Here is a 25,328-nt window from a genome sequence, read left to right as displayed (position 1 = left end):
ATGAATAACTTACAAGAAACCTTTTAACAAGAGCAGTTGACATAAATATTTTTAGAGCGTCTAAGCAGATTTTTTTTAATGTGTTTTTAAAAAACAGAATAAAGAACTGGTTTTCAGAGCTTGTGTGTGACAGCATCTATTATGCCCTTGAATTCCCCTGCCAAGACAGTATGCTGGCTGACAAATGCAAAGAGGAAAACTGTTCAATTACAGGTTATAAGAAAAGCACTCTTTATCTGTTAGGCCACCATCACAAACTAGTGGGAGGCTGTGGAACTAAAATAAAATCCGTCCTGGAAACTCTAAACTGGATAGCTCAGAAGTAACCTACTTTCTACTGATTGCTTCATTAGTGACACAGGGATATATCAATAAAAGAGGGTATTCTAGGAGTTGCAAGTCACTAACTGTTCTTTTGAGCTGATTTAACGCCCAAGTAGACTTTGGGACCTAAGGCTTTTTGCCCCGACAACTGACTCAGTTGACTCAGGGGTGTTTTGATACACCATGCCAGTACTATCTAAACATTTCCTGAGTACTACAATGAATGGGATACTGTGTTAGGTTCTGAAAATGCAAAAATGAATAAAACAAGGTGGTCCCAGACTACACAAAGCTGATGGTTTTGCTGGGGAGTTGCGTCAATATCTAAAACAAAATGTTAACACTTTGCCACTCTAGTAAAATAAATGAAGTTCTTAGGAAGAATGGGGCAATGCTGAGAGAGCATCTGAGTCCAATGTCCAGTATTTCAAAATATGTTTTTGTATTTGGCGATATGAATTCTAATCTAATTTAACACACTATTAGGACAACTAGCCACATCTAGATCTATAACTGACTAAATACATGTCTGAATTGCTGGTATTTTCTGGTGTTCAGGTATTACTATGTAAAACAATATTTTAAGAAAACTAGAATTATAGTTAAAAAATAATAAACTCAGTGTAATTATTTCAAGAAAGTCTGTTTTCTGAGATCTAACAACCACCTACAACACTACAAAGAACTGCAAAAGTCAACAATATGAATGTTAGAGTAACAAGAATAAAAGAATCCTAGCTTCTGAGTATAGTCCATTGTGGGGGGAGGACTTTTTACTTAAATTCACAATGTAAAAACCTGCCTTGCTCACTATTTACACCACACATAAAATGCCCAACTAATAATCTGGTACCTAAATGAAAGTACAGAACCATCTGCACAAATAAAAACACACTGCGTTAGTTGGCTATTATCCTTCCAAGAAATAATTTTAAAAAACAAGAATGCCTTGGATATAGCAGGTGCTCAATAACTGCTACTGGAACGCTGATTATCAGTGCACTTCAGTGATAATATTCAAATAGTTTTCAAAGAATATCACTTCTTGACTCTCCAAAAGAACATTACCTCTGATTTCCTTCTAATGCAGTGGGTCCAAATCCTAGCTTTGTCAATATGATATAGATTATCTCTCTATATATGTATCAATATCTCTATCTCCTGCCACTTGGCCTCTGTAGACCTCAATTTCTTCATTTGTAAAATAGAGGAATTGCATTACATTTCTAAATAAGGGAAATGGGCTGCTAGGTCTCATCCAGCTTTCAAATTTTATGACTGAGAAACCCAAAAGCTATTCTCATGTAAAGAGAATGAAAATGGTCATATCAGGGAATATGAAGCACTATGAAAAAAAAAGAAACATTAAAAGAGAGGTAGGAGGATGTAGAGACAAAAGCACTCAACCTTCTAAGGTCCAGGGTTCTAGTTAGTCTCTGTTCCACCAATGATCAATGTGAATTTGACTAGGCACTTGCCATCAGTATCCTCATCTGAAATGCAGAAATGACAATGCCTTCCCTGCCAGTTATGAAAAGCAAATAATACAATGTAAAGACCGTGGTAAGCTACAAAGTACCAGGCAGAGATGAAGTATATTACCATTAATTCAGTTAAGAGTCTGCGGTCAACCAGAAAAGTTCCTTGGTTAATAGATAATGGGAAGCTAAAGCGAAGAAAGTTAAGCCTTTGTCGAGTTATTTGACCCTAAGATACAATGCTTTGCTGCTTCCTAAAAATATAACATGTACTTCATAAAGGTAGGTCAGTAAGATTCCAAATAACAGTGTGTTTGACTTCAGATTTCTCCTATGCCTAGTCCCTTAGGTCATAGTCCACTTTTTTTCAGACAATTTAGAACAGAATTCCAGAATCATTTTGAAATTGGAAGGGACTTCATTCCTCCAGTCTCTCATTTTGTCAGATGAGGGAACTGAGATCCACTGAGGTTAAGGTGATTACTCAAGGTCATAGTGCTAGTGGCTTAATTCAAAATCTGGATCTCCTACTATTTAGCCCAAAACCCTTGACACTAATGAAAATAAAGACATCAGTGAAAGCAAGCAGGCTTTAGATTAACTCCTTTTAGAGTTCTAGCAAGATTTCTGGCTATTTAAATTCTAATTTCATACCCAAAGTTGGAAAATTCAGGGAAAAAAAACTAAAAGTCATTTGTCATCCCTCTACCACCACTAATGTTGGGTATGCATCCTTTTTTTCTAAGTAGTTTACAAAAGTGGGATTATGTTGGACATACTCTTCTATAATCCTTTTTAAAATTTTATTTATTTATTTATTTGGCTGTGCCCCATGGCATGTGGGATCTTAGTTTCCCGACCAGGGATGGAACCCGTGCCCCCTGTGCTAGAAGCACGCACTCTTAACCACTGGACTGCCAGGGAAGCCCCTATAATTCTTTTTTTTTTTAATTTAACAATTCACATTAAACATTTTCTTATGTAATTTTTGTATCATTCATGGGTACAATGAATGTGCTATAAACATCAAATACATCTCCAGTTATTTCCTTATGTAATAGTCTCATAAAAGAAATTTCTGACTCTTTCACTACCACCACATTCCATTCTTCTTTATTTTTAGGTTTCTGGCAATTTAGATTCCTGGTGCTTAAGCAGGATACTCAAGTAAATATCAGCATTAACAAGGTCATGGGTTTTTACAAACATGAAAATTTGAGACAGCGATCAAGTTCCAATCTTTTCAACGAGAAACCACAGTGCTCACTTTGTAGGTTACCTTTGAAGGCTGCTCCAAAGGAATAGCAACATGGAATGAACCTACATATTTACTTAAAAAGATCATTCACAGCATGGTATATCTCCCTTAGCGCTTCACTTCACAATGGGGATCCACTAACTTCTAGATGCAGTTCAAGATTCATACAGCACTGATACTGACCTTGTTCCTCATGTTTAGACAGCTTCTCTTGTCTGTACTTTTCAGAAACATCAGTCTAACTGGAGTCGGTCCACTATTTACAAAAGTAATATTGACCAGCTTCCTGTCGGGGAGGTAAGGATGGTCCCCAAATATTAAAACTGAACCCTGTAATGTGGAGTAACTGAAGAGAAAACAGCCCAAGATTTAGCAAATGGTACAAATCTTTTTAATCTAACAGTTATTTTTTTCCTTCAAACTGGAATTCTTTCCAGAATGACCAAAAAGTTAGAAAAGTATCTAAAAGAACTGACCCTTGCATATTGTTAACTAAAACTTTACTGGTGATTAAGAAATTTTAGAGACCTCATAAGCTTTCTCAATTCTAAGGATTACTATCACTGAAATTATATTACTGACCCTATTTAGAAAACAGATACACAAATTACTATTGTTTACTGAGTGTTTATTATATGCAATGCTCTGTTTTAGGTTTTACATACACTATTTCATTTATTCCACACATTAATTTTATAAAGTAGGAACTTTAATTCCATTTTATAGATGAGGAAAAAGTCTTGTCTGAGACTACTCAGCTAGTAAATAACAAGCCAAGGTTCAAACCCAGTACTGTGAGACTGCAAACCCAAACTTTTACAAGTATACTATTGTTCAAATAAATAGATAAAAATCAAGTGTAAGAAGTCAATTAAGATTCTATGCTTTCCTATTCTTCAGTTCAACTTGCAGACGATCTGAAACTGCCTTTCATTACTACTGCCTTACTCAAAAATTCTCACTGGGGCCTACCCACTGCCTAAGAAGTATATTTTCCCTGAGCCAACTCTTATCCAAGCCTCATGTCTCAATTTAATTGCTATTTCCTCAGGAAAACTATTTTGACCTTCCATCCTAAATTAGTCCTCTCTGTTAGTATTCTTTCAAACTATCCTTCTTATCCTTTGGGGCTCTTTTCATAATTTGTGTGTTGATTTGTTTAAAGTTCCACTGGGCAGGGACCAAGTGTGGTGTGTTCATCAATCTATACCCCAATCCTAGCCCCATATACCTAGAGACCAGCACTGTATCTATCAAATAGAAACATTCTTTTGCTGAATGCACCGATGGAATGAATGAAATTAAGTCAGATAGTCAAGGACTTCCATAATCTGTCCCTACTTTATCTTTTCAATCACATTTTGTGAATTTAGTCCATTCACTGCTTCTTGTAGAGGTCTCCAAGACTGTAAATCCTACCTTGCCTTCAAAGTGCCACTCAAAAACCCACCTCCCCTAAAAGCACTAGCCCAGACATACCCAGCTTCCCTTTCAACTACTAATAGACTCACGTACGACTTGCTTACCATACTGCTAGTCCAGCCCTTATTATAAACGGCTTTGCAGGGTAAATGCACTGTTCATACATACAAGTCTTAGGTCTCCACCTAGACCTGCACTGTGCAATACAGTGGTCACCAGGCATATGTGTCCATTATGTATAAATCAATTAAAATTAAATAAAACTTCAAATTTAGATCTTCTTTCGCACTAGCCACATTTCAAGCACTCAATAGCTATATACGGCTAGTGGTTACCATTGGGACAGGACAGATAAAGAACATTTCCAACATCACAGATATTTCTGAGGGCCTTGAGTACAAGAACTGTATTTTATACTTCTTCCTATTCCATACTGTGAAGATGGTAGCTACATAAACAGTGAGAGTTCAATAAATATTACAGAGTAATAAAAAATAATAACTTTCTGGATAAGAGAACTTTGACATGACCCTAATTACACTGTAAACAGCTGTCCTCCACACTAGCACAGCATCTGTACATTAAGCTAACACCTGTCGCTGGGTCAAGCCTTCAGTTATTTTTCCAAAGTATTCTCTAGGAGTCAACCACACAAACAACATTTGCATGGTATTTTTCAGTTTATAAAGTGCTTCACATTCATCATTCAGTTGGCCAATATATTTCCTAAGGAACACAGGGATTCAGGTTAAGTCTACTATTTACCTAGTGGCAACTAAGTGCAAGACACTGTGTGAGGTGATTTTCCTATGTTTTCATCAGCCTCTAGAGCCCATGCTCTGCAACAAGAGAAGCCACCGCAATGAGAAGCCCGCGCACTGCAACAAAGAATAGCCCCCGCTCACCACAACTAGAGAAAGCCTGTGCGCAGCAACGAAGACCCAACGCAGTCAAAAATAAATAAATTAAATAAATTAATTTAAAAAAAAAAAGAGAGAAAGCAGAAACAGGCTGAGAAAGGGTAACCTATCCATACCCACCAGTAACAAAATCCACATTTCACCCATTATATCTTCAACTCCTACTGGCTAGAAATTTCCAGAGACAAAGTCAATATATTTACTGTAGTAGATGCTGGCTAATAAAATTATGATCTATCTTGTATTTGTAGAAAAGAGGAAAACAAAAAGAATAAAAAACTTTCTTTTATAATACTGAAAAGTGTAATTAGGTACTAACTTTGAAGGTAAATGATGCCTTTTTCTTTTAACTAGAAATAGAGCATATGTATTTTGGAAGTAAAAGGGTTAGATGAGGGGAGGAAGTATGAGCAATTTTGAAAAGTCCAAATTATAAGACATTTTAAAAGACGCATTGTAATATTACTGGAGATATTGCTACTGTAGGGAATATGTACTAAAATATAGCTGAAGATTAATATTAAACAATGAGTTAAACTATTTAAAAATTTCAGATCTATATCATTATTTCATATTTTTTCAAATGCTCAAATTATTTCAAACTTTAAAAAATACTGAATGACCCAAATGTTTATTAATAATTATAAGTTATGCACTGGCACAGAGCACATTGATGAGATCTCATAAAAAATGCGATTGGGGGGGCATTAAAGTCCTTTATGAGTTTCAATAAATATGATCCAGAAGAATTGGGATGTGTTCCAAACTGCACTGTGTCAACCTGCCAGGCCAGTGAATACTCAAACTCAAGTTTTTTCAAATATGAAATACTGATGCTTTTCTAGTCTACTTCAAAGAAGACAAACTAAGATGATTACTGTACTTATTAGACTTCTTTCTAACCTCCTCAATTTCTTTAAGAAAAATAACCCCAAATGATGAGAAAATAGTCATTTCATTTGTCCAACTTTTTTTTTTTTTGAGAATGTCTCTTATTTGCACTAAAGCTCTCATTCTCAAAAGGGGACTGAAAGACTGATATACAACAAGGCATCAAAGCATTCTTTAGAAGGCCCAGTGCCCACTATGGTTACTGCCAGGAAATCATTCCAAACACTCTCATTCTGAAAAAGGCAGCAGTCACAAGGGGAAAGGAAGTGGACGCTGTCAGAGGTGGCAGGTGTGTTTTGAGGCCAGCAGTGTCTTGTTTTTAATGAGGCACAGTTGCAGGTCTCCAACTGTGTGCCACGAGGGAGCAAGACATCTGAGGGCATCACCTTGAAGGAAAAGAACACTTCATTTAGATGAAGGTTTGGCACCTCTTTTCAGCGGAAAAGCTTAAGGAGTTAGAATGCTTAAAAAGAATAATTCATGCGTTCCAGTTTAAAGAATAAAATATTTTTTAAAAAAACAAAACTCCATAAGCAATTAGGTAAAGTGAAAACAATGTAAAACTGGATTCCATGTTTCTTTCTCTTGAGGGAAGGAGGGATGAAGGGAGGATGGATAGGAAAATAGCTACACTCTTGCTTCTTCCTTACTCTTTTGTACAATGTGTAGATATATCTCTTCTTTAATAGCTTCTTTTTCGTTACATAAAAGCAGAAGTATCAGACAGAATACAGTCTCTTACCGGATCTTCCCGGAGTACTCCAAGTAAAATGGAAAGGAAGGAGGGAAAGATACATGTGTCAGTTCTGTGGTGTCCTACTTAAAGAGGGCAGCAGCGTTTGAATAAAAAAACAATTAATATGCTCCCTGTAACTATGAATCAGCTAATGCTAAAAAGTGTCGAGGTTTCATCTGCTTCCCACCAGACCCAACCTGTGTCTACAGAAGCTACTCTCTTGAGAATGCCCTGTTCACCTTCAAAACAAAATGTTTCATCGAAGTTCCTCTACAGTTTTGGAACAGGTGAGGCGAAAGTCAAAAGCAGCCTCAAGCTACCTTCGGCTAGTAAACTAAGGGGGTTTTGGCCCATGGAGAATAAGATGATCAGTAACCCCTTCTTACCAAGGTCCGGGATGAACCTCAAAAGAGTTGTGTTAACAAAGCACATACAGACCCACACCGTGTACCTTAAACGGATGTGGGACGTGGACACACGGGTGAAGTCTTTCGAGTTTCGTGAACTCCTGGGAAAGGGGTGGGAGGGAGGTCACTTCTAAGGACTCGCCCGAGAGCTTGTTCCGGTAGCGGAAAGCTGGCCCCGCGGCGGCCGACAACTATCGGGCCCCGACCCAGCTCCGTCGGCTCTTGTGAGCAGCGCGCGGGTCAAGACCTGCAGTCCGAGGTCGGCTCGAGGCTTGGCCCCGCCCCCTCCCGCCCCCGACGACCCCCGGCGGCGGCGGAGGCGGGGGCACCGCCGGCGCGCGACTCACATGTGCGGGTTCCTCCTGAAGGCGTTGGTGATGTCCTTCACCACCCGCTGCACCAGCACCGCCACCTCCTCGCTCGTCTCGGCCATGTTGGCGGCGTCCGCGGCGGCTCGGGAGCGCCTCCGGGAGAGCGCCGAGCCACCCGCGGGAGTTCCCGGGGAGCGCGCGCGTGAGCGCCGGTTTGGCCGCGCCCCTGCCCCCGCCGTGGAGGCCGCCGCCGAGCACTTCCGGGTCAGCCCGCGGTCGGCCGGTGTGTGGTCCCTGACGAGGCTGAGGCTGGCAGCTTGGTCCCTGACTTCCTCTCGTAAGCGAGTTTCTAAGCGCCCGAGAAGATGCTGCAGACTCATTTGCAGTTACCTCAGGTTGCTGTATTACACTTTTTATTTTAGTTTCTGGTCTACTGGGGACCGAGGAGGGAGGGGTCCTAAGGTCACTCCCAGAGCCAGGGTCTGGCCTGAATACCCTGCCCAGAGCACCCGTCCTCAGCTGTTCTGGAAAGGAGCCAGTCCCAGAATGCTCCTGGAGGAAAGTTTAACCGAGAGTGAAGATCGTCTTAAGCAGTTAGTCCCTTGGCGTTCTGAGAGCTTGTTCCCTGTATTTTCTTAGTTGGAGGGATGAGGCCGTCCAGAGACACCCTTGGCGGAATGAGGCCCAGTCGGACCGTATTGGTGACTTCAAGCTTTTGTACCTGCGTGCCAATTTCGGCCACTAAGCAGATGCTTTCAAAAAGTTAATTTAAAAAATTTAATAAATGGATTAAAGGAAGAAAAAGGAAAGGAAAGGAAAAGTTATTTGCTCTCTCCATATAGGGAGTAGAAGTACAGAGGTATTTTTTAGATTTTCTACATCGAGTGTACCTTGCTTTGCACGTCATTTGGTGTCCTAAGAACGTTGCGTGTTAGTTTTGGAGTTAAAAAACCAAGTCCCTGGCAAGGTTTGCTCTTAATAGCTATTTGCCTTGCTACAAATAATTTTTATAAGAAAAACTGGCTTTCTAGTCCATTTGGATTTTGAAATGCTGTAATTCAAATTTTCATGTATCAGATTTTCTTTCAACTTCTGTGTTAGAAAAAATCCAGCTGCTTTTGTTTCTTTTTACTTAATCCTTGAAGTCTTTTAGAAACTTTTTTTTTTAAAGCAAACTCAATGTTTAATGTAAACATATGTAGAACATTGAAGTAGGGTTGATGATTGTGAAAGTAAAAACCATCCACTGAATGCAAAATTATAAAGCAGTGAATGAGAAATATAAATTATATTCAGTGGTCGATACTCCCTATGGGTACGTTTAGAAAGGCTACACCTACTGTATGGACTTTGGCCTTCTGGTTTTAAAAGAAATGAGCTAGAAGTTTCATAAAATTATAGAAAAGCAAGATGGACAGGTTTGATTTAGTAAAGTCAAACAAACCTTAACATATTGACAAGTTCTCAAATGAGTCAGTGGAGTGAATTTGTGTTTAGATTCCAGGGCCAAAGACAACTTCAAATGTCCTAATTACTCTTAAAATGTAGTCAGTTCTGAAATGGTTTGAGTTCACTGATAAGTCTTCTTCCTATTCTATTAATCAGAGCCTTGCATCCTTTCCTGATAAAAGTGGGAAATAAATCCTGACTTCTGGGGCAGAGCTTAAAGGACACACTCAGAAATATGACATTTTTTTCAAAGAATTTATTTTTATCTTAAAAATTAGTGTGATTTTTGTATTTCACTCTAATATATTTAACAGGAAAAACAACAGCAACAGCAAACTTTATTCCCAAATCTTGAAGTGAAATTGATGTTCCAGGAAGATAACATCCTATATGATTCGGTGTGTCCCCTTCCAACACACACACACACACACACAGACACACACACGCGCACACACACACACACACTACCTTCATTTGAAAGGTGTGAATTATATGTCTCATGTTTCTTCTAAGAGTTCACAAATTGTTTCACCCAATTATTAAAGATCTGCTATGTTTAGAACTTGAATTTTTTATAGTTAGAGCATACTAGGACTGTGACCCAATCCCCTTATTTTGCTGATAAGGAAACTGAGGTTCAAAGGAGAATTGAAATTCATGTGACTTTAATAATGATATGTTTATAAGAATAGGATATGATGAATTTAGCATGATTTTGTTGAAGAATTCAAAGATTTATGTTCAGGGATCTGCAAAATACACTTACTAATAATGAAATATTTTAAATAGCTTAAATGCCCAACTTTGGGGATTGATTAAATTACGGTAAATCTATATGATAAAATACTGTTTAGTCATTTAAAAGCTCATTGTAACTAGGAGAATATGTAGCAAATGCTTAGGAGGAAGTATATTTATAGGAGAATTTTATTTTCTAAGTAACACGAAGAACAAAATAAAATTTTTGTAATATAAGAAGTTTTTTAAAGTATACGTTAATAAAAACATGGATATATTTATTTGTTAATTAGCCAACTCTTATGCATAATAATTTTCTTACAGATTGATTTTTAAGCAACCATAACTCGCTTAAAATTTAATCTCCCCAAAATCATTCCTTTCATATTTTAGAAGACTATTTGATGATGGAGGAAAAGGTAGATATATAATGACAAAAACAAGTACCAAAACAGCATACAAGACAATTATGTATGTAATCGAGAAGGACCCCATGGGGCCTTCCCAGGACAGGCCTTCCCCCATATCCTCTGCTTTAGCTCCTCTATGAAGTACCTAGATAGTAGTATTTGATGCAAATTTCCTGGGTTGTTTTCCAGATGTGAACATCCCCCCACCCCCCTCACCGAATGGAAGAAACTACTTGACCTTGAGCACATAGCCCCAGGCCTCCTGGAGCTTAAGGACTGATAATGTTAACCCTTGTGACACCACCCTGCTACCTCACCGTCAGCCAATCAGAGAACTATGCATAAGCTGATCACATACCCTGCAACCCCCCCTCCCTCACCTGGCTTTTAAAAGTGCTTTGCAGAAACCCTTTGGGGAGCTCAGGGCTTTTTAGGGCCTGAGCCACCTCATCTCCTTGCATGGCCTTGCAGTAAACCTTTCTCTGCTCCACACTCCGAAGTTTCAGTTTGTTTGGCCTCACTATGTGTTGAGCACACGAACTTGCATTAACATATATATATGTTGACAAAAAATTATTCAATAGTTGATCTAAGAAAGAAATGGAAAATTTTATTCAAGCCAACCTGAGGATTATAACCCAGGAGATAGTCTTTCAGGAAGCTCTGAGAACTGTTCCACTTATTAGAGTTCAATGCACAGTTATATAAGTTTTTGAGACAAGGTGTGATACGTCAAATAATGTATCATTGACAGTTTACACAATCCAGATCTACACATACAAAGCGAGTAGTGGTCATGGGTTATCATGGCCCCTTACAATATTAAGAAGGAAGGTTATTTTCTTTCTGAAGGAATTGTGACTGTTTGTGAGGTTAAGAAGGAACATTATCTCCTAAGGAGGTCTGGCTAACACAAATTCACAACACATGCTAAAGGGGAGGGAGGAAGCCCAACCAGGCAAAGAAAAATTTTATGTTTAAACTTTTCTCATCTTGCCATAAAAAATGAATTTTATTTCATCATATACAAAACAAATTGTACATAATATAAATATAATTATATATATAAGTATTAGACTGGGATGGTATAAACTAAAATGTTAACAATGGTTATCTCCATATGATAGAACCACTAGAGATAATTAAGACCTATAAATATACGTTCTTTATATTACTCTGGTTGTTCCAGACTTTCTACAATGAAAAACCTAATGTATGTGTTGAGGGCGCTGGTGGTTTTAATGACAGACCTAGTACAGTTGACTCTTGAACAACATGAGAGTTTGGGGAGCTGACCCTCCACACAGTCAAAAATCTGAGTATAATTTACAGTAAGCCCTCCATGTCCCTGGTTCCAGTTCCTCCTTTTCTGTGGTTCAGTATCTGGGGATTCAGCCAAACCTGGATCACAGTACTGTAGTATTTACTATTGAAAAAAAATTTGTGTATAAGTGGACCTGTACAGTTTAAACTCTTGTTGTAAAATGGTACAGATGAACCTGTTTGCAGGCTGAAATAGAGACACAGATGTTGAGAAAAAACGTATGGACACCAAGGGGGGAAAGCGGGGTGGGGTGGTGGGATGAATTGGGAGGTTGATATTGATATCTATACACTAATATGTATAAAATAGATAACTAATAAGAACCTGCTGTATAAAAAATAAAATTAAATTCAAATAAAATCAATAAACTGCAAAAAAATAACTTACTTTTCAAGGGTCAACTGTAATTACCTTTGTGCAGAGTTGTAGATGACCTTATAATCTGTTTTCATCTTTGCTCTGTATTATTCCACTTTTATCACTATGATGTGTGATTTATTTACTCCATTATTTGGATTGAAGTCCATTTTACTATGGTAACATTATGCAAGATAGAGTGTAAATAGTACTAAACATGTTTTTACCATGTGCTATTATTACAAAAACAACAAGTTTATTTCCTCCATTAAAATAATTAAGTGCTCAATTTTAAGTGCTTCATTATAATATTACCATTGTGACTAAATATATACTTATAGTATACCAAACCTCAACCTTAATCACTCCTAAAATTTAAAATCAAAGAACTTACAAAGAAATAGGAGAAGGGAAATATAATACTAGTCAAGAAGTCACAATATCAATGTCTTTTTGTGAATTCTTAAGAAAAATCAGTAGGAGTAATGTTATCTGTAAAGTTTTTATTAAAAACCATTTCAAGAAAAGGAATAGAAATTAATAAATGAATTTAAAAAGACATGTACATTAAACTTAGGGGAGTTTTGGTATACATCTTGCCTCAGTGTGTGTAGGTTTATTTTCCCAAATACAAAACTTCATGTATGATCAAGAAATATTTTTTTTAAAGTCACAAAATCATGAATTGCAAATGACATCTATTCTTGTACTTAGTTGATATATCTAGTACTTCATTATTCTTTTCTATTGTTACTATTTATTTATAATTAAAGTATCATTGATTTACAATATTGTGTTAGTTTTGGGTGTACAGGAAAGTGATTCAGTTATATATATATACACACATATATATATATTTTTTCAGATTATTTTCCATTATAGGTTATTATAAAATATTGAATATTGTTCCCTGTAATACTTCACTATTATAATTGTTGAGATAAAGATAAGAAAATGCATGTGATAGCACCTTTAAACTGGGAAGCACTATACAAATTATTACTTATTTCTATGGGTTGACACAACATCATTACAGGTAAATCAGTATTAAAACACAATAGTAAACTTAGATGAAGCTTAATACTAACTTTCAAAATGAAACTCTATTGTTTAATATTCTAAAGAGAATTATACTGCTATTACAATTAATTTCCTAATCAAAACATGAACTTTTTTTAACCAGACAAAGTAGGTAAATGTTATAAAGATGCTTATCATGACAGTGACTTTAAATGATCAGTTAGTACTGATGTTGGAATCCATGATGATAGAGGAATGAAGATAATAGTTGCATAATATGGTTTTTGTTGCTGAGTAACTGGTTTATTTTTCTTGACATTTGATAGTTCCAAACTGTCATCCTTTTCCTTTATCCTCTTCTCCCTACCACAGAGGCCCAGGAAACCCATGATGTAATCTTCAGAAAAGAACAGGAGAAAATGTCTGGAGAGAAAAAGAGCCAATCCAGGCCTTGCATGTGGAAACAGCTAGGGAGATGGGTATGTCTCTATGATGGATTCAATGTTTCTAATGTACTGAAGATGTCAAATTTTTCTAGGAATTTCTTAGTAATATGCAATTTAGTGGATGACTGAGGGAAAGAAGTATCCTAATATGAGTACATTCTTAAGGAGTTATTTTTTTGCTTTGCGTTTTTCTTATTCTTCAGTGTAAATATGACAATCATGTAATAGACTTAGGTTAAAAAATCATAACTGAAAATTTAGGAAAGTAGTAAAAGCTTCATTTTTACTACCAAAGAGGTTTAGTTGAGACTTCTTCGGTAACTGCCTAAAAGTAAGACAGAGCTATATCTCCTCTTCTTTCATCTCACTTCTTAAGCTAATTTTTCAACTCAGAAATTTTATAATAAAAATATACCATATTTCTTAGTTTATTCCTATTTCCATGTTTTAAGCCACCTCTGACACTTATCAAAATTAACAACAGGCCAAAATCACCCATAGGAAATGATGAACTTTCTTTGTTAAATGTTGAATTATGCCCTAACTTGTAGTATAGTATTTATAGAGACTGACAGTCTGAGTTTTAGGAAGGAATGCCAAAGAGTAACTCCCCAATTAACATCTTCTGGCTTTAGGCACTTGAATTTCTATGGTAAGTCTGCAAAATCACCATCAGTGTGCAAAAAAGAACAGTGCAAAATGTTGTGTATTGGGTTCATAAGAGGAGAAGGTTAAATACCACCTCTGAGGGATGAAACTCCAAGTAATTGTACTTATTTATTCCACAACTTTTAATGAATGTTACTGTGTTTAAGACATTGTGCTTGCTGCTAGGTATACGGTGGTGAGAAAAACAGACATTATTCTTGCCTTCTTGTAGGACTTACCATCTAATGGAAGAGATACACAATACTCAAGTAAACAGAAAAATGTATAATGAAAAATTGTAATACATGACACAAAAGGTAAAAGCAAGGCACCATGCTAGATGATAACAGTGTGGAGTAAGAGCAGAGCTTTAGACAGTGTGGTCAGGGAAACCTATTCCAGGTGGTGATATTTAAGCTGAGACCTGAAAGATAAGAAGGAACCAGCCCTGTGAAAAGCAGGGGAAGAGCCTCATCACTAGTGGAAACAGTATGTGTGAGGTCCTTAAGAAGAAGAGAGTTTACATAGCATGTCTCAGAAATTGAAAGAAGGCCAAGCTAATAACTTTTACTGACCTGAAAGTGTTTGTAAAGTGATTTCAGATTTAGTATTGCTTTCACCTGGATGTCAGCTATGAGCATGATTGCTTAGTTCCAATTTTTCTTACTTTCTGTATCCTCTTTTTTCTTTTTTGTACCACACTGAACAGCTCACCAAGGACAGCTCATGTCACATGGTTACGTGGTGTCCCATGGTCAGGTATTTAGTCATGAAGCCCAGTAGCAAACCCAGAACTGTTTCTCAAAAGGCTAATATTTATCAATAGTAGAGGACAGGCTTTTTTCCAAAACCCTAAGAGTGTTGCCATGACATTTAAAAAAAAATTTTTGCTACCACTGGATCTTCTCGGTCATATGGCCCCAAATCAGCTTGCATGGAAGCTCTGGGATCCACTCAGAACTATGAGTTACTCAGGCAATTATTCCAACTAGAACATTTGAATAGACTACATATTGCCTCCTGAATCTAAAGTGGCCCATGTGTCTCTCAGTGGTAGAGTGTACAAGATGAAGCAACTTGTCCTTCACGTTGATAGAAATATTGTGACATGCCTGACATGCCCCAGACTACTGGACTCTTAGAAGTTTCACTATCATGACAGGCCCCTGAATGTTTTAAGAACTTATCTAGCATCCTCTGTCATGTATGTGTTTTGCCAAGGCATGTAGCATATTTGTTACTACACATGAAGTCAAATACCTAAAAGGAAAAAAGGACTAAAGCTCTCATTATATACTCAAGACTCCTGTATTTTTTCCTTGTAGCATATATTAAATGCAATTAACAGTTGTCTAATTAGTTCAATATCTTTATCATTCTATAGAATGTAACTCCACAAGGGCTAGAACCCTATTTTTCCTGTTCAGTGTTGTGTATCTGTACCTTGCCTTGCATATAATGGGCTCTCAATTAATATGTAAATGTATGGATAGATGAATGAAAGAAAAGAAATGGAAAAAAATAAGAAAGGATAGAATAGCCAACATGTAGCATAGATAAATAAGCTGTAGAGGAACTCACCTAGGAATTTAGTTAGAGGCTGAATCGTGAGGAAACTTGAGACCATATTTTGGCAGTTGAAATTTTTCTGAAAGGGTTGCAGGGAGCCATTGAAGGGGTTTATGCTTCTCTGTTGAAATCCACCCATTTTTCAAGGGTGCTCTCCTTACTTTATACTATGTTTAGTTATGCATACATACGTAAATTGAGCACACACATGTATCTATACATACACAGTTTTTAGTTTTATCACATAATAAAATGAGGGAATCCATTTCATCTTTGTTTTCCTAGTACCTGGCATATTACCTGAACATAGTAAGCACTTCAGCATTTGTCAAATGAACAAATAAAGGCCCAGTTCAAATGCCACTTCTCTACTTTAATTAAATTACCTCTTAGAATTAACTCATTTACAGGAACAGTTATGCTATCTGACCCCCTTAAAAATCTCAGTGTGCTGTGGACCTGCACTTAGGGTAAAGAGGTCTATGGCATAGGTTTGCATAATTACTCTTATTTAAACAGGTTATTTTATTAAAGAGTTTATTTTATTTACACAGTAAGTTATTAAACAGTATTAATTATTTACCAGTATTTTATTTAAACAATACATTTATGTCTTGTTACTTTAAAGTGGTGACAAAACAAGTTTCTTTCAGATTTTACTTTTGCATTATATACAAAGGAACTATTAACTTTTTACTTGTTTTTAAGGGACCGTATATTTTATAGATAGGATTAATGTGGGTTTTTTTTGTTTCTGGCCTTTACTTGTACATTTGCCAAGTTTATGAAGTCTATTGTCATTCGGCACAATCATTCATTTGAAGTGTACATAAAAAAGAAATTTGGCGTAAAGCCACAAATCATTAGTTGATGAATTTTTAACTAATAAAGAAAGTAAGGTGTTTAACTCTAAGAAATTTCAACATACAACCACATTGACAGCAGAGATTTCTATCTAGATTCATACAACAGTCTTACTGAGATGTTTTTGGATTTGTTACATGTAAGTCACTAATCACAAATAAAGCAAAAGTTGATTTTTGTGTGTGTATTATGACAACATATTTTATTTGCAGGTAAGATTTTTTAAAATATTTTTTCATTTTTTTATTGAGATATAATTGACATATAGCACTGTATAAGTTTAAGGTGTACAACATAATGATTTGACCTACATACATCATGAAATGATTACTACAGTAGGTTTAGTGAACATCCATCATCTCAGATAGACACAAAATTAAAGAAATAGAAAAAAAAAGTCTTTTTCCTTTTGATGAGAACACTTTGGATTTACTCTTTTAACAACTTTCATTTATAACATACAGCAGTGTTAATTATCTTTATCAAATTGTACATTACATCCCAAGTACTTATTTATTTTATAATTGGAACTTTGTACTTTTGATTGCCTTCATCTAACCCTCCCTCCCTCCCACCCCTCACCTCTGTTGGCTGCAAATATGATCTTTTTTTTAATGAGTTTGTTTGTTTGTGTTTGAAGTATAATTGACCTGTAACACTACGTTAGTTCCTGGTACACAACATAGTGATTCGATATTTCTCTACATTTTAAAATGATCACCACTAGTTGTCATCTGTCACCCTACAAAGATATTATATAACTATTGACTATACTCCCCACATTGTACATTTCATACTCGTGACTTTTTTTTTTTCAGTTCATGGCAGTTTATTTAATTTAAAAATAAAAACAGAAACAATAAAACAAAACAAAAATCAGTTTCCAATGAAAATACAAACACTTTGGGTGGTTATCCAGCTTTTTTTTTTCCCTGTAGGCTATCCTGGGCTCAAACCAATCAAATGAATGAAAACCAGTTTTGATTGGAGCCATAAAGCATGTTGCACCAATTAAATTACACCAATATATTATTATAATATGTTTGAAATGCGTTTCAGACCAATAAATAAAAAAGACAAATTCAAATTAAAAAGTCAACTTTTTATTACCAAAAAAAAAAAGAAATTAAAGTCACAACACAGATTAAAAAAAAAAGTGCAGTCAGGTTTCTCTTTTTTTCTTCATTTATTTTGTAACTGCAAGTTTGTACTTCTTAATGTCCCTCACTTATTTCCCTCCTCCCCCCACCCTTCTCCCCTCTGGTAAACACCTGTTTGTTCTCTGTATCTATGACATTGATTCTGTTTGGTTATGTTTGTTCATTTGTTTTTTAAATTCCACATGTAAGTGAAATCATATGGTATTTGTCTTTCTCTGTCTGACTTATTTCACTTAGCACAATACCTCTAGGGCTATCCATGTCGTCACAAGTGGCAAGATTTCATTCTTTTTTATGGCTGAGTAATATTCCATTGTGAATATATACCACATCTTCTTTATCCATTCATCTATTGTTGGGCACTTGGGTTGCTTCCATATCTTGGCTATTGTAAATAAGGCTGCAATGAACATAGAAGTACATATATCCTTTCTAATTAGTGTTTTTGTTTTCTTTGGTTAAATACCCGGGAGTAGAATTGCTGCATTGTATGGTAGTTCTATTTTTAGTTTTTTGAGGAATCTCCATACTGTTCTCCATAGTGGCTGCACCAGTTTACATTCCCACCAACAGTGCATGAGGGTTCCCTGTTTTCCACATCCTTGCCAACACTTATTTGTTGTCTTTTTGACAATAGCCATTCTGACAGGTGTGAGGTAGTATCTCATTGTAGTTTTGATTTGCACTTGGGGGTGGGGCTGGGTCCTGCGTCCTCTGGTGGATGGTGCCAAGTCCCAGGGTGGCTGGAACCTTGGGGGGTCCTATAGCAGCCAGCCTACTGGTTGGTGGGGTTGTGTTCCCACCCAGCTAGCTTCCTGGCCCGGGGTGTCCCAGGACTGGTGCCCACCAGCTAGTGGGCAGGACTAGGTCCCAGCACTAATAAGCTAGAGGGAGGGTTCCAAAATGGCACTTACCAGCACCAGTGTACTTGTGGTGGGATGAGCTCCCTAAAAATGGCTGCTGCCAGCATCCATGTCCCTAGAGTGAGTTTCAGCTGCCTTCTTCCTCTCCCAGAGGCTCTCCAAGATCAAGAAGTGGGTCTGACCCAGGCTGCCTTCAAATTACTGCTTATGCCCTTGGTCTTGAAGCATGTGAGATTTGTGTGTGCCCTTTAAGAGTGGAGTCTAGGGCTTCCCTGGTGGCGCGGTGGTTGAGAGTCCGCCTGCCGATGCAGGGGACACGGGTTTGTGCCCCGGTCCGGGAAGATCCCACATGCCGCAGAGCAGCTGGGCCCGTGAGCCATGGCCGCTGAGCCTGCGCTTCCGGAGCCTGTGCTCCGCAACGGGAGAGGCCACAACAGTGAGAGGCCCGCTTACCGCAAAAAAAAAAAAAAAAAAAAGAGTGGAGTCTATTTCTCATAGTCTTCTGGCTCTCCCCAAATCAAGCCTCACCGGCCTTCAAAACCAAATGTTCTGGGGGCTCATCTTGCTATGTAGGACCTTGGGTCTGGGGAGCTCCTGATGTAGGGCTCAGACCCCTCACTCCTTGGGGAGAACCTCTGCAATTGTAATTATTCTAACATTTACGGGTTGCTCACCTGGGGGGTCTGGGTCTTGATTATACCATGTCTTTGCCCCTCCTACCCATTTCATGTGGTTCCTTCTTTATATTCTTAGAGAGATCTTCTTTATATTCTTGAGAAATCTTTTCTGATGGTTTTCAGGTCCCTCTCATGGATAATTGCTCGGTAAATAGTTGCAATTTTGGTGTGCCTGTGAGAGGAGATGAGCTCAGGGTCTTCCTACTCCACCACCTTGGTCACTCCCCCAAGATGTTTCATTCTTAACATGGGATCATGCAAAAATCTTGGGCAATAAATTAATAGAGATAATGTTTCTTTGCTGTATAATTTAATAAATAAAAGCAATGATTTAGCCACTGTAGAGTTTTTAACTGAACTAACCATTTATTAGCTATTATTGAGGTGTTATAAGAAGGAATGTTAGTTGACTTTTATTCTTAACATGTGTTGAAGTATTTTATTAAAGTTAAAATGCCTCATTGTAAGGAAAATTGTAATGTAGAATTCTGAGGTTCTTATTCCGTTATTCCATTTTAGACTGAATGGCAAAAATTACCATCAATACATGCAGTATTGTCAGATATTTTAAATTACATTTTGTTTCATTATTCACTTAAATTTGTTTATTTTATAGGAAGCTAATTCACATGAAATTTATTATGAGATAGACTTACAAGGACATTCTTACCTTTCTGTTTTCTCTTTTAGAAAAGCCTACATTTTCACCATGTTTAAATTGCATTATGCAATTGTGATTTCTTAGTGTTATGAAGAATGTAGTGAGGCTTAGCTGTCACATCGTGGACTGGTAAAAATGGCATCATGGAAATGCTGTTAATGTGGTTGTCAAAAGAATGAAAGATAAAAGGAACAGACAGAAAACTAATAACAGTTTAAACAGTTAAAACTGGATAACAGATTACTGGAAAAAATTTATAGTTTCTATAGTTTAGTCATAATGAACAGGAATTACAAATATTGAACATAGTATAACTTTTCAAAAATTTTCCTTCCATTTCTTTTGCCACTTGACAGCAAGGAAATGAATTTTGAATTAAATACATAAGCTGTTGTATTCATGTGTATCTTATATTTTTAACGTAAGATGGAAAGCTGGCTTACAGCCACTTTTTTAATGCATAAAAGCAGTCTTAATGAATGCTAACAAAGTCGTACAGTCTTATGAATATTATTTGCTTGAAAACCTTCCTGTATTTCATAAACTCTAGCCAAAATGACTTTATGTGTTACTTGAGCAAATTTAATCCTGTGCTAATGAATATGTTCTTTATACAAAATTTCAAATAAAATATAAAAAATGTATTTCAGTTAAAATGATTTTATATTTTCCCCCCAATTTTTTGATAAGATTTAATTTTGACCAAGAGCAGGTCTAATCATATTGTACTTCAGGGCCCACAAAAGTCCACATCCATTTATAACTGTGTCAGAGTGAATTAGGTTTTTCATTGCCATTGATGACATACATTTGAGCCAACAGACCATACTTCAATAATAGAACCAACTAATATAAGCTATCTTTTAATCACTTTTTTCATTGTTAAAATCCTTAGGTAAGTCCATGAAACAGTGCCAACTCAATACCAACATCTAGAAAGGATTGGCTCTTTATTACTGGCTCTAACAGAGCTGACAGTTCTCTTTTATTTCAACAAGAAAAGTGTTTTTTCATAAATGTTTTTTTCTTTCAAGAAAAATGAGTGAATCCATTTTAGAAATTTATTTTATACTCTTCTTTAAAACTTAAAGAAATAATTATCTAAGGAGAGTCAGTCTGACTAGTGATAAACCTAAATTATAGAATTTTTTTTTTTTTTTTTTTTTTTTTTTTGCGGTACGCGGGCCTCTCACTGTTGTGGCCTCTCCCATTGCGGAGCACAGGCTCCGGACGCGCAGGCTCAGCGGCCATGGCTCACGGGCCCAGCCGCTCCGCGGCATGTGGGATCTTCCCGGACCAGGGCACGAACCCGCCTCCCCTGCATCGGCAGGCAGACTCTCAACCACCGCGCCACCAGGGAAGCCCCTAAATTGTAGAATTTTAATGTGAATTTTTTTAATAACTAGAACTAGTAAGTAAGTACTTTTAACTTGATGCAATAAAAAGAGGTTCACCCTGAGAAAACCATAATTCAAAAAGTGTCATGTACCACAATGTTCATTGCAGCACTATTTACAACAGCCAGGATATGGAAGCAACCTGTGTCCATCGACAGATGAATGGATAAAGATGTGGCACATACATACAATGGAATATTACTCAGCCATAAAAAGAAACGAAACTGAGTTATTTGCTATGAGGTGGATGGACCTAGAGTCTGTCATACAGAGTGAAGTAAGTCAGAGAAAAACAAATACTGTATGCTAACACATATATATGGAATCTTAAAAAAAAAAAACAACAATAATGGTTCTGAAGAACCTAGGGGCAGGACAGGAATAAAGACGCAGATGTAGAAATTGGACTTGAAGACATGGGGAGGGGGAAGGGTAAGCTGGGAGGAAGTGAGAGTAGCATGGGCATATATACACTATCAAATGTAAAATAGCTAGCTAGTGGGAAGCAGCCGCATATCACAGGGAGATCAGCTAGGTGCTTTGTGACCACCTAGAGGGTTGGGATAGGGAGGGTGGGAGGGAGATGCAAGAAGGAGGAGATATGGGGATGTATGTATATGTATAGCTGATTCACTTTGTTATAAAGCAGAAACTAACACACCATTGTAAAGCAATTATACCCCAATAAAGATGTTTTAAGAAAAAAAAAGGTTCATTTATGGTTAGCAGCATCCATCTTCACACAAAACATTCTATTTAATGAAGTATTTCAGTTGAGCAAACATTTGCTGGGTATCTGCTATATGCATGGCATGTCCACAGAGGTGACAAAGATGACCAAAACTAGACCCTGCTCCCAAGAAACTTCTTTTCTAAAGCAGATTATCCTATTCACCTATAGTCTTGTTTAGTTGCAAATCTACTTTGCATACCAAGACTTTCTTTTCAAATAGTGCAAATGAAAACTTTTGAGTATCCACTGATTGGAAGATCAGAAACTCTCAATCATTATATGGAGATGTAACTTGTTTAAACAAAATATAATCAGGCTTTTATTTCAGAAATTATATTTGGAAAAATCTAAACTGCTCCCTGATACCTTTTTGACTATGTAAATAAGACTTTTTCAGTTTAAATTATAAACCAGAATTGAAACTCAATGTCATACAATTTAATTCCTTTGTTTTTAAGAGGGAGTTAATTGTATATTATTAGCAGCCAAGTGTAGATTTTAAAATTAAGTTGGTTTTTTAAAAATCAGATTTGTCCTTTTGAATTCTAGCACGGGGTTATACAAGCAAGCTGTCAGTTCATTCCTATATATATTTTGACCTTAAGACAAGAACTTACATCACTAGGAAGTAATTTTCTAGGCTAGTATATTTTTAAGCTTTCGAGAACTCATAGAGGAGAAAGTTTCAAAAACAATTTACATTATTTTCGATAGCTATTTGCTAGTAGATATGATATTGGAAACCCATGAATTATCTGGAAGGGGAAAACTGGTTTTCTTTAATTCGTAGATTTTTCCCGTTTTCAACCAGCACTTAGATTGACTCTGCTGCAAGAAAAAGACTGGAACTAAAAAGCTCCATGTTGTATTTTGAGGCATCATTGTTGTGTGTGTGTGTGTGTGTGTGTGTGTGTGTGTGCGTGTGTGTGTGTGTGTATTTTAAGATCACTCATGTCAGAGAAAAGTTTGTTTCATGACACTGGCCTCCACTCTATGTACTTGAACATTATTAAATTGAAATGTTAAGGATATTGATAGAAATATTTTAAAGATTCTTTTCAATACTTGCCTTCCTTATTAGGTAGAATTCTTAGCATATTTCCTCTTCTCTTGATGGTATTGATTATGCAGGTCATACCTCCAGACCAAGCCTCCTGCTAACCTCCACACAACTTCCAAAGTGATTTTTCTAATACACAAAAATGACCATGTCATTTCTGTGCTTCACAGCTTTCAGCTACTCTTTACCAACCACCAAAGGAAAATCCAGATTTTTGTTTATGATACAAAAGGCTTCCATAATCTGAATCAACCTACTGTTTCTGGACTTAATTCTCAGTGTTAGACTCTGTGCTTGGATTGAAGAGAGAGATGAGAAGTGAATCTTATAACCTTTAAGAGTTCACAGGTTGTGAACTGGTGCTGCTACTCAGTAACTGTAATGGTCTGGTTAATGCATAAAGCAGGAGTCACCATGGCATTTCAGAATCCCGGGTGATTATATCCAATGAACAAGTCTGTTTTGGTCATAATAAGGAAGCCTAGAACTGCCCTGGGAAGAGGAGATGGCTGTCAAGTAAATGAGCCTTGAAAAATTGTAGTAATAGCAGGAGAAGGAGGCTCTGCTGATAGTAATACCACTCATATGTCTGCAGGTAAATAATTATAACCCATGTTTTATGCAAAAATACCATCTCTTTTCCCTCTATTTTATGTAGCCCTCAAAACAACTCATTGAGATCTTATCAGTATCCTCAATTCACAGGTAAGGAATGAGATGAAATTACTGTATTCAAGATTAAACAGCAAATTAAGTCAGACTTCCCTCTGTCGCCAAATTCTGTGATCACCATGGATAAAACTTCTGGGTTTACTCTCTGATCCAAGATCAAGGAAGTAGAAAGGAATGGGATTCCAGGTTCTTGAGCTGAGCCTTTCCCCCTGCCATCATGGAGCAGCCTCATGGAACTATCTGTACTCTTTAGTGTGACTAAACCAAAACAAGGGATCATCACTGTGTTTACCTTGTGCCTGGCACTGTGTTAAATGCTTTACATATATTGCATTTAATCCTTAACAACCCTGTAAGGTAACTGCTTTATTTTTCTCCATTGTCTAGATGAGGAATATAGGGCTTAGAAAATCAGCTTCACCAAAGGTACATAATGAGTTAGTGGCAGAGCTAGATCTTGAACCTAGATCAGCTTTGTGACAGAGCCCATGTTCTTCTGTTGAGTCTTCCTCTAAGAGAATGGTTAGAAGTTTGGGGGTTTTTTTCTTTTTAAAATCGAGGATAGCTAACTCTAGAATTTTGAATGTCACACACCAGCTTTTTACAGGGTCCTTCCTCTTTTCTCTTTGATTCAAAGCCATACTGATTAAATGAAAGGGTATGATGACAACTTATTTCTTCTTTGATCTTCTCATATCCTCAACCTTATTTCTTAGTGCTCCAATATTACTAAGCCATTAAAATTGCTAAAAGTCAGATTATTTATTATTGCCTTAGTATAAAAATCCTATAAATTAAGGATTTTATAGTAAAAGAAATGTAGAGTAGAAATATCACCAAGATTAGAATCTGAAAACCTGATTTTCCAGTCCTGATTCTGCCCCTTTCTAGCTATGTGTCCTTAGTCCAGCCTTTTCAACTATTTTGAGGTGTCTATTTTCTTAAGTTTAAATTGTCAATAACGTTTCCCCTGTGCCTCCCCTCATAGAACATATGGAATATTAAACCAATCAGTTTAGTCAGTAATTCAGTAAAAACAAAACAACCTCAAACATCTGTATCCTGAATTCTCTCACTTTTAAATTAATTTCTATAAAAACCCTCAGAGTACCATGTGAGAATAGTTGAAGAATTTCATTGATTTATCTCTGGAAAATTAAGCCTAACTGATCTCTCTATTTTGATTTGCAGGTTTTAATTTCGAATAGAAAATAGTTTTTTAAATACTATCAGTGTACCAATCACTTTATGTAAAAAATAGATATTTAAGACATATACTCAGAGGGAAAAGACTCTTGAAAACCTCTTTCCTCCCTTTCAGTTCATGAATTGTAATTATGGCAGTTAAGTAGGTGTGTATTCTTTAGTTATTATGAGATCCCTGATTGCTGGTTTCTCCACCAATGCACATTTTGAGAAAAAGTCATGAATAATATTTTCCTTCTTCAGCCTCCCCACAATTCTTTATTTTCTGATTCTAAATAGTTTTGTTTTTTTTTTTGCTGTGGCAGACTGGCTGGAATCATTTTGACC

At 36.7% G+C, this 25,328-nt stretch overlaps 2 protein-coding genes across 5 annotated transcripts in view; one reads left to right on the top strand and one right to left on the bottom strand.

The window, feature by feature from the left end:
* PTAR1 (protein prenyltransferase alpha subunit repeat containing 1) overlaps positions 1-7,929 on the bottom strand; it is a 46,032-nt gene extending 38,103 nt beyond the window's left edge. Inside the window, exon 1 of the mRNA XM_082843122.1 lies at positions 7,784-7,929. Within this exon, the coding sequence (XP_082699248.1) occupies positions 7,784-7,869 (86 nt within the window). The 5' untranslated portion in view covers positions 7,870-7,929. The remainder of the gene's footprint in view (positions 1-7,783) is intronic.
* Positions 7,930-8,029: 100 nt separating this feature from the next.
* The window catches only part of CFAP95 (cilia and flagella associated protein 95), a gene marked incomplete at its 5' end in the record, with an annotated part of 123,632 nt that continues 106,333 nt past the window's right edge, over positions 8,030-25,328 (top strand). For 2 of the 4 annotated variants that reach the window (XM_082843128.1, XM_082843125.1), the window contains 2 exons: positions 8,036-8,142; positions 13,418-13,524. Of the gene's footprint in view, positions 8,143-13,251; positions 13,525-25,328 lie in introns of those variants that run through there. The other 2 variants (XM_082843127.1, XM_082843126.1) reach the window with 2 other exon arrangements.

Source organism: Leucopleurus acutus (genome assembly GCF_964270905.1).
Source record: "Leucopleurus acutus genome assembly, chromosome: 7".
NCBI lineage: Eukaryota > Metazoa > Chordata > Mammalia > Artiodactyla > Delphinidae > Leucopleurus > Leucopleurus acutus.
This window is presented reverse-complemented; position numbering and strand designations above follow the sequence as displayed.